Source organism: Myxocyprinus asiaticus, chromosome 7 (assembly GCF_019703515.2).
Source record: "Myxocyprinus asiaticus isolate MX2 ecotype Aquarium Trade chromosome 7, UBuf_Myxa_2, whole genome shotgun sequence".
Taxonomy (NCBI): domain Eukaryota; kingdom Metazoa; phylum Chordata; class Actinopteri; order Cypriniformes; family Catostomidae; genus Myxocyprinus; species Myxocyprinus asiaticus.
Window position 1 is genome coordinate 33,774,260 of NC_059350.1, and position 12,691 is coordinate 33,786,950.

The following is a 12,691-nucleotide window of genomic DNA, read 5'->3' on the forward strand; positions in this document are numbered from 1 at the left end:
CCATGAGGCGTTGAAACATGGCCCCAAACAAAATAATGTGTAATCTGAACGGAGTGGAAAAAGCTGTATTTTCCTCGGGATATTGGAGTAAAAGGGATCTGCCAGTAACCCTTTGTCAAGTCCAGCATTGAGTAAAATTGAACCACACCCAACCGATACACGGCATTGGGTAAGTGTCAAATTTGGACACCTCGTTCACCTTCCGGTAGTCCACACAGAACCGGACTGACCTGTCGCTCTTAGGAACCAGAACAACTTCACGACACCACTTTACAGGACCCATCCACACACACACACACACACACACACATTACCCTCAATAAATTTAACTCAGGACAATTGGTTCACAGAATTAGAGGATGGGTGAGCCAGGAATTACCCACAGCCTCGACTCGATGCCTTTTTCCCCTGAATCGTATCTCAAATGGTAAGTGCAATAAGCGGGCCGCCCACTGGTCGGGAGGCCACTTCCATACCTCGGCTGTCTTCTCGAACATGTCGAGGAAGGCCTTCAGATTATCATTTGGCCCCATTTTCATCAGGGTCACAAGTGGGGTGGGCTCCGGGGAGGTCGCAGTGCCAGTCCCCTGACTGGCTATCAGGTTCCGGAACACCTGCTGGTCCTCTGCTTGTGCCTGGAGCGGGACTTAGAAATGCTGTTCCTGCTCCAGGCATAACTCCATTAGGGCTCAATGCTGGTTTTCCTGGATGCTGGCGAGAGACTTCACAACTTCGCCTAGCGGTGATGACTCCATAATGGCATAATCCTCCAAAGCTGGGTTTTCAGCTCCACTGTGATAAGTTTAAGTTTGTGGGCAATGGAGGAGTCAGGAGGCATAATGTGAGCATTTCATTACACTTCAGCATCACACAAATGTTTTTTTAAAAAGGGCATTTGGTGGCCAAATACACACAAACGAGTCTTTGTTAGTCAGGCGGGCACATTCAGCCATAACTCTCTCTGCTGTCTCTCTCTGTCACACTGATGCTCTGGCGTGCCTTATCAGGTCTCCCTCCGCCATCACTATAATGAGAGAGATGTGTTAGAGTAATCGCAACCCAGGTGACGAGCCTGAACATCTCCCTCTCCCGCAGACAGGCACAAAACCACGCCCCCCCATGCCACCACATCTTTACCATGACAACTGTAATTTTTTTCCATGTTGGTATTTCAGTCATGCCAACTCTTGGAAGATTTAGCATGTGAATGTGGGTATGAAATATTGATAGGATATTGATCTTAGCAGACTAGCTCTGCTATGCTGCTGCTGTAGAGCAAGTACTGAGACTTTCTACTGCTAGAAAAACACATACATACGGAGTTAGCATGTAGACATGTTGCTGCTGCTGCACACTGAGACAAAACACAAGACCTGCTGCATCGAGCATGTGTTACATCCTGCTGCACAAATAGACGTAAACAGTCACCGTGTAGCAGATCTAGGCAGGTGGAAGCTGGGGTGGAGGTGGGTTTCAGAGAAAAACTCTAACACGCTGCAGAGAAACCAACTTAACTGCAAAATGTAGCTATTTAAATAAAACACGAGAGAGACGCAAGATTATTGGCTCCCCGATAACAAGTCAGAGAGCCAATCAGCTTACGCCCTGCAAGCCTACTGGCTTAACATGTCAAATGTGAGTGAGCCGATTGGCTAACAGATAACAATTTAAGGATTTGCCAGCTACAATGTCTGGTGTTTTTAATAATTCCACTTCCACTGCTGGACTTGTCTTGCTTACAAAAATGGCACTGGCACTGTTACGTGACATCACGTTCTAAGATGATCCATTTTGATTGGTCCGGCATCAGTCGTTCCAGCTTTTATGACTGGTCACAACTTAATTTGCCCCAACCCCGCCCAGCACCGGTAGTCTGCTCTCTCACATCTTGATTTACAAGTGAACAAGTGAGTTTTGCTACAGGTGTTTCGCAAAAGGTGGGAAGATTTGAAAATGCATTGGCAGATCTGAGAGGTTTTAAATGCCGATTTGTGGTTGTACTGCGAAAGTGAATTAAAGTACAAAAGTAAATATGTAATACAAGTTTGTGTCTGTCATTGTATTTATATGAATGTAATTTTACACATGTGACTATTTGTCTGCAACTTTGAATTCAAAACACAGGTTTTGGATTATTGTCTGTAAATGCAGATTGCAGCATTAAACTTCAGATTTTTATTTTCCAAGTTTTCACATTGGGCTGCGAGTGTCAGTTTCAATTTACAAGTACAAATATTTATTGTACAAGTTCTCAAATTCAAATCTACAAGCTCTCGAGTTTTGCAACAGATTTACCTTCATACAATCAAGCAGATCTATCGCCAAGACATATGTACTGCTTCTGCTCCAAAGAGCTATGTGCACAGAGTGTATGCTTGCTAGGTGTGCCTAGGCCACAGGCCAATGGCATAATGCTAATGAACTAAATTTCTATGTGTGTCTCGACCTGCTTAGTTGAATAGCTTAAACGCTAGTGACCTTACTCGTGTGTACATGAGCTAGGAAAGATTATTTAACTAGTGACTTAAACTAGCTATATATGGATTTATATAATCTATTGACCTAAGATAGCGATGTGTGCCAGCCAGATTTGGCTAAGGCTTACCTTATGAAGATGCACTTCTATGTGTCATGACCAAAGCAGACCTTTCCATATAAGCTGATAGAAAAAAAGCCCCAGCACCACCTGAGCAAATATCATTCATAAATTAATGCATTTACCCAGCCTATTGAGGATATGAAAACAAATTAAGCCCATTCATGCAGCACAAAACTGTGTAGTCATGAATTAAAACAAGAGCTTGGAGAGAAATTATGAATAAAGCAAGCTTGTTGTGAAATCAAGTATAAAGACACTAGCACAAAAGTTTGCTGCTTGATCATATCTAATCAAATTTAGCTAAAAGTCCTGAATTAAATGACTGAAACAAGAGGTGGCTACAAAATCATGATTTAAGAGAGCTGCAGTGAAATATTAAAACAAGCTTTCTGAAAATTAAGAATTAGAACCCAAAATCACTGCAATTTAAATAAAACCATAGATCTTACGGTGATATTAAGGCCTAGGTCATCAAGTTTGCTGAAAAATTGCGTAGATTAAGACTTAGCATAAGATGTTACGGCAATACTGAATTAAAAGAAAAGCTTGCTGCAAAATCATGAGATGAGATGTACAGTAGTCACGACTGTAGTGTAATCGTATTAAATACAAGCTTGCAGTGGTATGTAAGGAGTAATTTATAGAGCTTGTTGCGAAATCGATAAAAACACAAGCTTGCTAATGAATCTTTAAGTAAACTCTTACTAGAAAGGAAGGCTGTACAATTATTAGTTAAGAGCTTACGGTGAAAAAGATTTAAATCAAATCTTGCTGCAAAATAATGAATTTAAAAACAAGGGCTCACTGCTTAACCAAGAGCTTGTGGTGTCATTATAAATTACAAACAAAAGAGTTACAGTTAAATGGAATAGAATTTGAAAAATCTTGCTACAAGCAATTAAAATGATCTTGCTGCAAAATCATGAATTAAAAGACTTAACACAAGAGATGGCTGCAAAATTATGAGTTGGATTAAGAGCTTGCAGTGAGACATTAAAACAAAATCTTACAAAGGTGGCTGCGAAATCAATCATCTTTTTGTAAAGTGCTTTTACAAAACTTAAAAATAACTAGCACAGAATCAAAGATTTAGATTGAAAACTAGCAGAGTTATGATTAAAACAACAGGAATGGGCCATAGCCCTGCGGCCCACCGAGAAAACAAGCAGCGCACCCGTTAGCCAGACAACTGAACAAGAGCTTGCTGCCAAATTATCAAAGATTGCAGTGTTGTCATGATTAAAATCACGGGCTCACATGAAATTAAGAAACACGATCTTGCTTCGAAACATTTAAAGTGAACTTGCTGCAAAATCATAATAGGAAAACGAGTTCATTGCAAATCATGAAATAAAACTCGCTGCAATATCACGAAGAATGACAAAGCTCGCAGAGAATATCAGTATAGATGAATTAACGCACAAACTGCTGTGAATCATAATTAGCAGGAGCTCGCTGCAAATCATTAGTAAGCAAAATGAATATGAATGAGATTAAATTGAAACAACTTAACAACAGTAGGAGACCATCATGGGAGCAAAACATCGGGTACACTGGGACCTATGCATAAATTGATGTACATGAATGCTGAAAGCTGACTGCCTGCTGCAGGGAACTTCACATGCAAACGCTGTTGAAAACAGAGCAATAAACGGGTCCACGTGGCTCAGCACAGTTGCTGCAAAATGCAGAACATGCAAACTTCCTAATGACATGAAGATCGGAGCAGAGCGACAACTCCCGTGAAGGTGAGACATTGCCGCTTGGAAAGCAATTAGAGGGAGCAGTATGTTAAATTATTTAATTGAAAACATTAACGAAAACCTGAACTCAAACAGCCACCAGCTATATGCATATGACAATTGTTCCCCCAAAAGAGAGTAGAGCGAGACTTTCAGAGAAAAACGTCATGGTTACTGGTGTAACCTCCGTTCCCTGATGGAGGGAACGAGACGTTGGTGTCGATGTAGTGACACTAGGGGTCACTCTTGGGAGCCCGAGACACCTCTGGTCTTTGATAAAAGGCCAATGAAAATTGGCGAGTGGTATTTGCATGCCACTCCCCCGAACATACGGGTATAAAAGGAGCTGGTATGCAACCACTCATTCAGGTTTTATGCTGAGGAGCCGATATAAGGTCCGGCCATTTCAGCGGGTAGTTCATCGTTGTGGCAGGAGGGACCAACGTCTCGTTCCCTCCATCAGGGAACGGAGGTTACACCAGTAACCATGACGTTCCCTATCTGTCACTCACTTGACGTTGGTGTCGATGTAGTGACACTAGGGGTCCCTATACAAAACGCCACAAGGCTGAACTGTGTTACGTGAACTGGCGGTGTGTGGTGGGCAGACTTGCTGTGTGCCTCATAGCCAGCGCACCAGGTCGACACGTAACCTCCCCCAACACAGTTATGAGTGTCAAACGGCCCTTTTTGGGGACAAGTCGACTACCCAGAGATAGAGACAGGCTTAACGCAGTCGTGGCCTCTTTCCCCTTCTCTTTTTCCACTCCCTAAAAAAGAAGGGGGATTATCTGACTGGGCCGCCAGGTCTAGTCGGGGGGTGTCCCTCCCAAGGGGAGGACACCGCGGAGACCACACCTCGCCCCAAGAGAGGGGGGATATTTAAGTGGAAGAATACATCACATGGTCTTTCCAACCATGTGGAGAGCCTTCAAGGTAGATCCTGCCCAATGGGGGAGGAGTTACTACAACATGGAGACTGAGGGGCTCTGCCCAAGGAAGACGCAGTTTGCCAGTAGGGAAACGAACTAGCGGAAGATATAGATCGCATGGGGTTAGCCTTACAGGGAACCGCCACAAGCGGAGCACCTACCCCAGAACCGGGCTCTTAGTTAGCGCGTGTACTGGGCCGGCAGCGAGTCTCTCCGAAAACCACAGGGCTCGGAGGAAGTCAACCAGGGAACAACTTTTGTGAACACTACTGGGAATTAACAGCGCACGTCTTCAGCTCAAAAGGAGGTGGAAGGCGCTATGAAAGTACGCATCCTTCGGGTCTACCGCCGCGAACCAATCTTGATGCCGGACACTTGCTAGAATGCGTCTTTGCGTCAGCATCTTGAACGGGAGTCTGTGTAAGGCCCGGTTCAGTACTCGCAGGTCCAAGATTGGCCGCAACCCACCGCCTTTCTTCGGTACAATGAAGTAGGGGCTGTAAAACCCCTTCATCTCAGCTGGAGGGACAGGTTCTATTGCGTCCTTCCGTAGGAGGGTAGCGATCTCCGCGCAAGGTAGCAGCGTTTCCGTCTTTCACCAAGGTGAAGTGGACACCGCTGGACCTGGGCGGATGTCCAGTGAAGTGAATCGTGCAGCCAAGTCGGACGGTCCAGACCAGCCCTCGTGACGGACTGGAAAGCGCAAGCCATGCGTCCGAGTTCCGTGCAAGGGGGACCAAAGGGACAATGTCATCGGATGTACCGGCGGGTGGGGCCTACCAGCTCCAGAGCAGCGGGTTTCGTTGTTCCTGGGTCGCCCGTCTCAGGGGCGCTTCGAAGACCTCCGTGGGTTCTTCGGTGCCGGCTGTGAGACGGGTGGCGTCGGCTTCCTGTGGTGGGCTCCACACCAGGGCCGGGCCGGAGGGGCGGGCTGCGGCGGAGCCGGTGCAGTCACCGCAGGGGGTGAGTAGATGGGGTGCGGGATCTTGAGCCACGCCGGGGCAGGACCAGCCGGCTAGCATCCATCTACTGCTCTACCATCGAGAACTGCTGGGCAAAGTCCTCGACGGTGTCGCCGAATAGGCCCGCCTGGGAAATGGGGGCAGCAAGGAATCGTGTCCTGTCGGCCTCACCCATCTCGACCAGGTTGAGCCAAAGGTGGCGCTCCTGGACCACTAGTGTGGCCATCGTCCGCCCGAAAGACCGCGCCGTGACCTCCGTCGCTCGGAGAGCGAGGTCAGTCGCCGAGCGCAGTTCCTGCATCAATCCCGGGGCGGAACTACCCTCGTGCAATTCCTTTAGCGCCTTGGCGGACTTGCAGGAGAGCCATGGCGTGCAGGGCGGAGGCGGCTTGTCCAGCAGCGCCGTAGGCTTTGACCGTCAGAGACGACGTAAACCTACAGGCCTTGGACGGGGGCTTTGGGCACCCGCGCCAGGTATCGGCGCTCTGCGGGCATAGGTGCACCGCGAGCGCCTTTATCCACCGGGGGATTGCCGAATAACCCTTGGCCGCCCCACCATCGAGGGTAGTGAGAGCGGGGAAGCTGAAAAGATCGGGACCGGGCAGTAAAAGGTGCCTCCCGCGACCTTGTCAGCTCTTCGTGCACTTCCGGGAAGAAAGGAACGGGGCGGGGTGTGGCTTTGAGCGGCGCCGCGAGCCCAGGAACCGATCACAGAGCCGCGAGGGTTCAGGGAAGAGCGGTGAAATCCACTCTAACCGACGCTCGCGGCTGTCCGGGAAAGCATGTCGTCATCTCCGCGTCAGCCTGTGACTGGGCGATCGACCCCGAAGGGAGGAGCCCAGCTGAGGCTTCCGACTGGACGAGCCCGCTCTCCGATGCTGCGCTCGAGAGCTCATCACTTTCGCGGGCTCCGAATAAGAGGTCGAACTCGCCGTGAGACGAGCCTGTGGACTCATCCGGAAGCCCGATCGGGGCAGACGAGCGTGCTGGGGAATGGGAGGTCCGCGGGGGGATACCCGGCAGAGGCGGTCCCATTGGGGTCCCCAAATCGCCCCCAGTACTAGCCGCGCTGGCCTCAAACCCGTGGGTAAAAGGACTGAGGCGGGAGCCTCTGGGGTGGCTCGCTTCCTTACGAAGGCGAGCTGCGACCGCAACGTTGCCATGGACACATTCTCGCAATGAGAATGTGACCATCCCCGAACGCTGTCTCCGCGTGAGCAGTGCCCAGACACGAAAGACAGTGATCGTGACCGTTAGAAGGCGAGAGATAACGAGCACAACCAGGAATAACACACAATCGGAAAAGCATCTTTAAAAAGACGCGTCTTTAAAAAGACGTTCCGTGTGTGCGCTCTTTTAGAGAAATATATACTCTTTTAGAGGGGAAAAATGCTCTTTCAGAAAATATACTCTCTAGTTTTTCTGCCGAAGCGCCCAGGGGCATTCTCTGCAGTGCACCAGTGCAGAGGAGGGAGAAGCCGCTGAAATGCGCCATCAGATCCAGCAGGTGAATGAACAGTAGTATTCAGCTCAATGAGCATGACCGTTCGGCTCCGAAGAGAAAATCTGAATGAGTGGTTGCATACCAGCTCCTTTTATACCCGTATGTTCGGGGGAGTGGCATGCAAATACCACTCGCCAATTTTCATTGGCCTTTTATCAAAGACCAGAGGTGTCTCGGGCTCCCAAGAGTGACCCCTAGTGTCACTACATCGACACCAACGTCGAGTGAGTGACAGATAGGGAACTCAGCGTGCTGCAGAGAAACCATCTTAACTTCATGTATTGTTTATTTGCGGTTGGCAAACCAGTTTATGGTGCATTACCACCACCTACTGAACTGGAGTGAAGAGCTTCAATGTGAAGGAAAAACAAATAAAAATAATAATAAAAAATACAAATAGTTAATTAAAATATATTCTTGTGCAAGTTCCTGTGTCTTTCAGAAAATGTATCACAGCTACTCGTGATGTTCCAAAGTCATATTCTGTACCCCTTATACTTGTATTTTTGTCTGCATTATTTCTCTTGCTCTGTCAAATGCCCTGCTATGTAACAAGACATGTTCCAAAGATTCTGTCATCCCGCAATGTATACGTAATCCAGTAGGGTGTTTCTTGATTTTTCTTAGATTCCCATTTAGTCCTATATGGTATAATTATATTTTCATCTCATAGTGGCTTGGCATATTCAATATTTCTCAATTTATTCTTCAGTGCTTGAGTTAATTTCAACAGATTCCTCGAGCCAGGCGACTCATTTTATGAAACCTTATATTCTTCTCATTTTTTGATTCTGCTGACTTCATCATCATTATCCATACTGTGCCCATATGTTTTCTTCATTTTCCCTTTTCTACTTACTAACTGCCATTCTGATTCATTCCTACCTCCCTCTCCACCTTCATCCATCCCGTCCAAATCCTTCTCACTTCCTGATCCATCATCACTTCCTATCATCTCCACTCCAGTCACAGCTCAGCGTTGCCAACTGCCTCCTGGCAACCAGCTTAACTGCAAAAATGAGCCGTTTATATAAAACACAAGGAGAGAGACACAAAATGATTGGCTACCCAATAACAAGTCAGAGAACCAATTAGCTTACGCCATGTGAGCCTATAGGCTTAACATGTCACATGTGAGCGAGCCGATTGGCTAACATATGACAAGTCAAAAAACCTATCAGCTTGCGCCACATAGAGTTGCATGGCTGAACTTTGGTCATGTGTCTTTTAACTCACAGCTATGAAAGCCTCACTAATTCTGTAGCCAGTCATTACTTTTAAGTGACCTAATGTCTACTTAACTGCTAATGATTTTCTATTATTAAATAAAAACATTTCAAAGCTGGCTTTTCCATTTTTGATCAGTCAGATGCTGATACATGCTGGCTTTCAAATTATATATCAGTGCTTAAACTCTCATATAAATGTGCAACATGCAACAGTGTGACATTGTCATAATTCAGCATTTTTGCTTCATCCAACACATATTGTTCCTAATGTCAGAGAACACTTACACACACAAGCTTTAGTATACAGGACATATGCAGTCACAAAAGCACATAACACCCATAACCCAAATACATATCATACTCAGTGCACATACACACCTGTGCAACCTATCATTTCTGTCCAGTTACTAATGTATTGACTAATATGCCAAAGAAAAGGTCAGAACATGTTTATAATTACATTGACAGATTTAAATTGACCATATTGTGTACCTCTTACATACTAATGGTAAATCCTGACTCCTAAATGTCACTGAGGATCCATTACATTATTTTATGAAGGTATTATCAAAGCTTTAGTATCTGCTGAAATTTTACTTCTAAATCATACTCCTGATTGTGCTTTGGCATGTTTGATTAATTATGAATTGGTTTTTGAATAATACAACTGCAGGACTGCTTCTTGGTAACCACACTGTCTTACTAAATTTGACATTCATAATAAAAGGAATAGTATCCTTGTAGAAGGCCAGAGAAACACAATCGGACAAAGACATAGAGTGGGATAGAAAAATTTTAAGTTGGATAGTGACCAATCACATCGAATAAAAACAAGTTTTAATTCAAAAATGTTTTATCATTTGAATGTCTTATTTTTGTGTCACTTTATGCAGAATACAGGGTGGTTAACAATTCAGCAACTATTATAGTCATTAATATGCAAAAATATTTTAAAAAAAAAGTTTGCTTTGTTCTTTCTTGCACTCTTCTCTGTAGTGCTGATGAGAGGTTTGATGCCACCTTCCATACGAATGTCCTAGTTAATGCATCGGGCTCATGCCAGTACATACCACCAGGTAAGAAGCGTCCTTACCACCCCACAAAACAAGATCTTCCAGAGCCTCTATCCACCACACATTTAAGGTCTTAGACCTTGTTTTGGACTGGTAAATCTTTCTAAGATGTTAAATCGGCCTGTTAGCATATATGCATGGTACTGTTAGGCTGTAATTACCCAAAAAATATGTACAGGAGTTTTGCAGTTATTCAGAACACTGAATTCTGAACAAGTAGATAGTGGAATAGTCCAAGGAGGTCTGTAATACATGAGAGAGCCGTTTGTTAGCATTCTCATTAATCTTAATGGCAGTTGCATGTCTTGATGCATTGTATGATACTCTAAAGCACATGTATGTTGTCGTGTGTGACCTGGCAGGTATCCTGAAGAGTACATGTTACATAGATGTGCGCTGGTTCCCATTCGATATTCAAAAGTGTGACCTAAAATTTGGCTCTTGGACTCATAACGGCTGGATGCTAGACCTACAGATGCAGGCAGTGGACATTTCTACATACATCCCCAATGGAGAGTGGGATTTAGTGGGTAAGAGACCCCGTGAATGCAAATACACAAGCGCATTTTTAAAAGCTAACGTGTAAAAAATTTTCTGTGTTAAAATACTTTCTCCTGTTCCAGCTTAAAAAGGAGTAGTCCTATCAGTCTATCATTTACTCACCCTCATTACAAATCCTTTGAATTTCTTTCTTTTTTGGAACACAAAAGGTGAATATTTAAAGAATAAACTGGCTGCTGTTTTACATATAATGAAAGAAAATGGGCATGCTGTCAATCTATATATGTTTTTATTCGACTGTAACCGGTATTATCACGGTATTGAAATACATTACAAAAACAGTTTGAAAGTTAAACAAAATGTATTGTTATTCTCTTAATAACAAGTTTAACTATTTTTTTAAATACCAAACTGGCCAAACTGGGTTTAGATCCATGTGCAGTTTATTAGTAAAGGTGCAAATCATAAACAGACAGGGAGGGTAAATCTCCAGCAATAGAACAGCGTAGACAGATGAGCGTCGAGGTCGTAACAGGCAAGGTTCAGGGCAGGCAGCAAACAATGAAAGTATAAGTCCAGATAAACAGTTGTAATCAAAGGCAGGCAGCAGAGAATCAAAGGGCGGGCGGGCAGGCAGGCAGGCAGGCAGGCAGGCAGGCAGGCAGGCAGGCAGGCAGGCAGGCAGGCAGGCAGGCAGGCAGGCAGGCACTGCCTAAACGCTCAGAAATGTTAACAATGGCAAAACAAGACTTCACATAGACTTGAGTTTGTACAGCGCTTAAATAGTCCATGGAATTGGGAACAGGTGTGAGTGTAATCAGTCCAGGTAGGCATGCTGGGAAGTGTAGTTCCTACTGCTCTCAGAACTCGGGTGAGGGAGACCTCTGGTGGTGAGCAGTAGAAGTCCTAGAGTTCGTGACACTTAGAGTGTTGTCACTCAGTTTTCAAAAACAGTTTAGAAAAACAAGCAGTACTGTCACAACTTACCTTTATCTCACTGAATTCCATGGGATGATTGTCCCGCAGCTGAGTGAACATGTTGGAGATGCTCCCGTGTTTCTCTGCCACTTTTCTACCACATTTTACACAAAGGGAAACCATTTTCGACCAACAATCCCTCTGCATTTTTATGGAACCAAAATTCTTCCACACTTTCAATTTAACACTTTTAGAAGGCTGATAAAGCGTCAGCTGCATTCCTCCTTCAGCCATGCTTCTCGTCCACATCGGTTTTGTTTACGCAGTTTTGTGAATCTTAATTTGTTGGTGAAAAAAAAAAACTACTGTGCGATTAGAAAAATCTAAACAATTTGGTTAAAAAGGTTATGTAGAATTATTTACTGTATTTTGAAGTGCCCACGATAACAATATTGTGCATTGTACATGCCTAATCACATCAAGCAAGTTATAAGGGTTTGGAATGACATGAGGGACAGTACATGATGACAGACCTTTTTTTAGTTAAACAATTCCTTTAATGTGCAGAGAAAACGACATTCGTATGTTGAATTCTCCAAATGGTGTGAACACTCTGGCTCTGAGGCACTTTAAAATATTGTTTGAACAGCCTGACAGAGCAACCAAGGGCATGAGTTTGAACAACATGATCACAAAGGAAATAGGCATATTAGCTCTAAATGTTTTTTGCACACAAATACCCACCACGATGCAAATGTTCATACCCCAGAAATTGGCCATGCTGTGCCTTTGACGTCACATCCCATTTGATCTCTGTCTAGTGATATACTACATTTGCAAAATAGTGGAAGAACTCAGTTTTGGTCTCAGTACTGTTAGGGTTAGGGTTTGGATCAGGGTTACAAATATATTAATGTAATTATTTAAATGTTTCATTCAGATAATGTTTGCTCATGTCTTGCACACAAAGGTGTGAATGTGTTCAACTACTTCTGACTTAGAAATTCGGAAATCAGAAACTGACTTTAGCAGACAAAAAAAAAAAAAAAAAAGACCTCCTAATGCAGATTTCCTGCGAAATCAGTCTCAGTTTGGGTAAGGACTGTCTGTATTTCCAGATGGCGAGTGTTTGGGAAACCTGTTTGTAAATAAATAATTATTTGTGCATGTGGCAGGGTGGAGGGTGGGCAGGGTCGTGATTCCGCACACCCGGCCCCGAATTAGGCTGATA

At 44.6% G+C, this 12,691-nt stretch overlaps 1 protein-coding gene across 1 annotated transcript in view; it reads left to right on the forward strand.

Moving 5' to 3' along the window:
• chrna8 (cholinergic receptor, nicotinic, alpha 8) overlaps window positions 1–12,691 on the forward strand; it is a 202,823-nt gene that overhangs the window by 136,628 nt on the left and 53,504 nt on the right. The window contains exons 5-6 of the mRNA XM_051702363.1: window positions 9,965–10,044; window positions 10,404–10,571. Of these exons, the coding sequence (XP_051558323.1) occupies window positions 9,965–10,044; window positions 10,404–10,571 (248 nt within the window). The remainder of the gene's footprint in view (window positions 1–9,964; window positions 10,045–10,403; window positions 10,572–12,691) is intronic.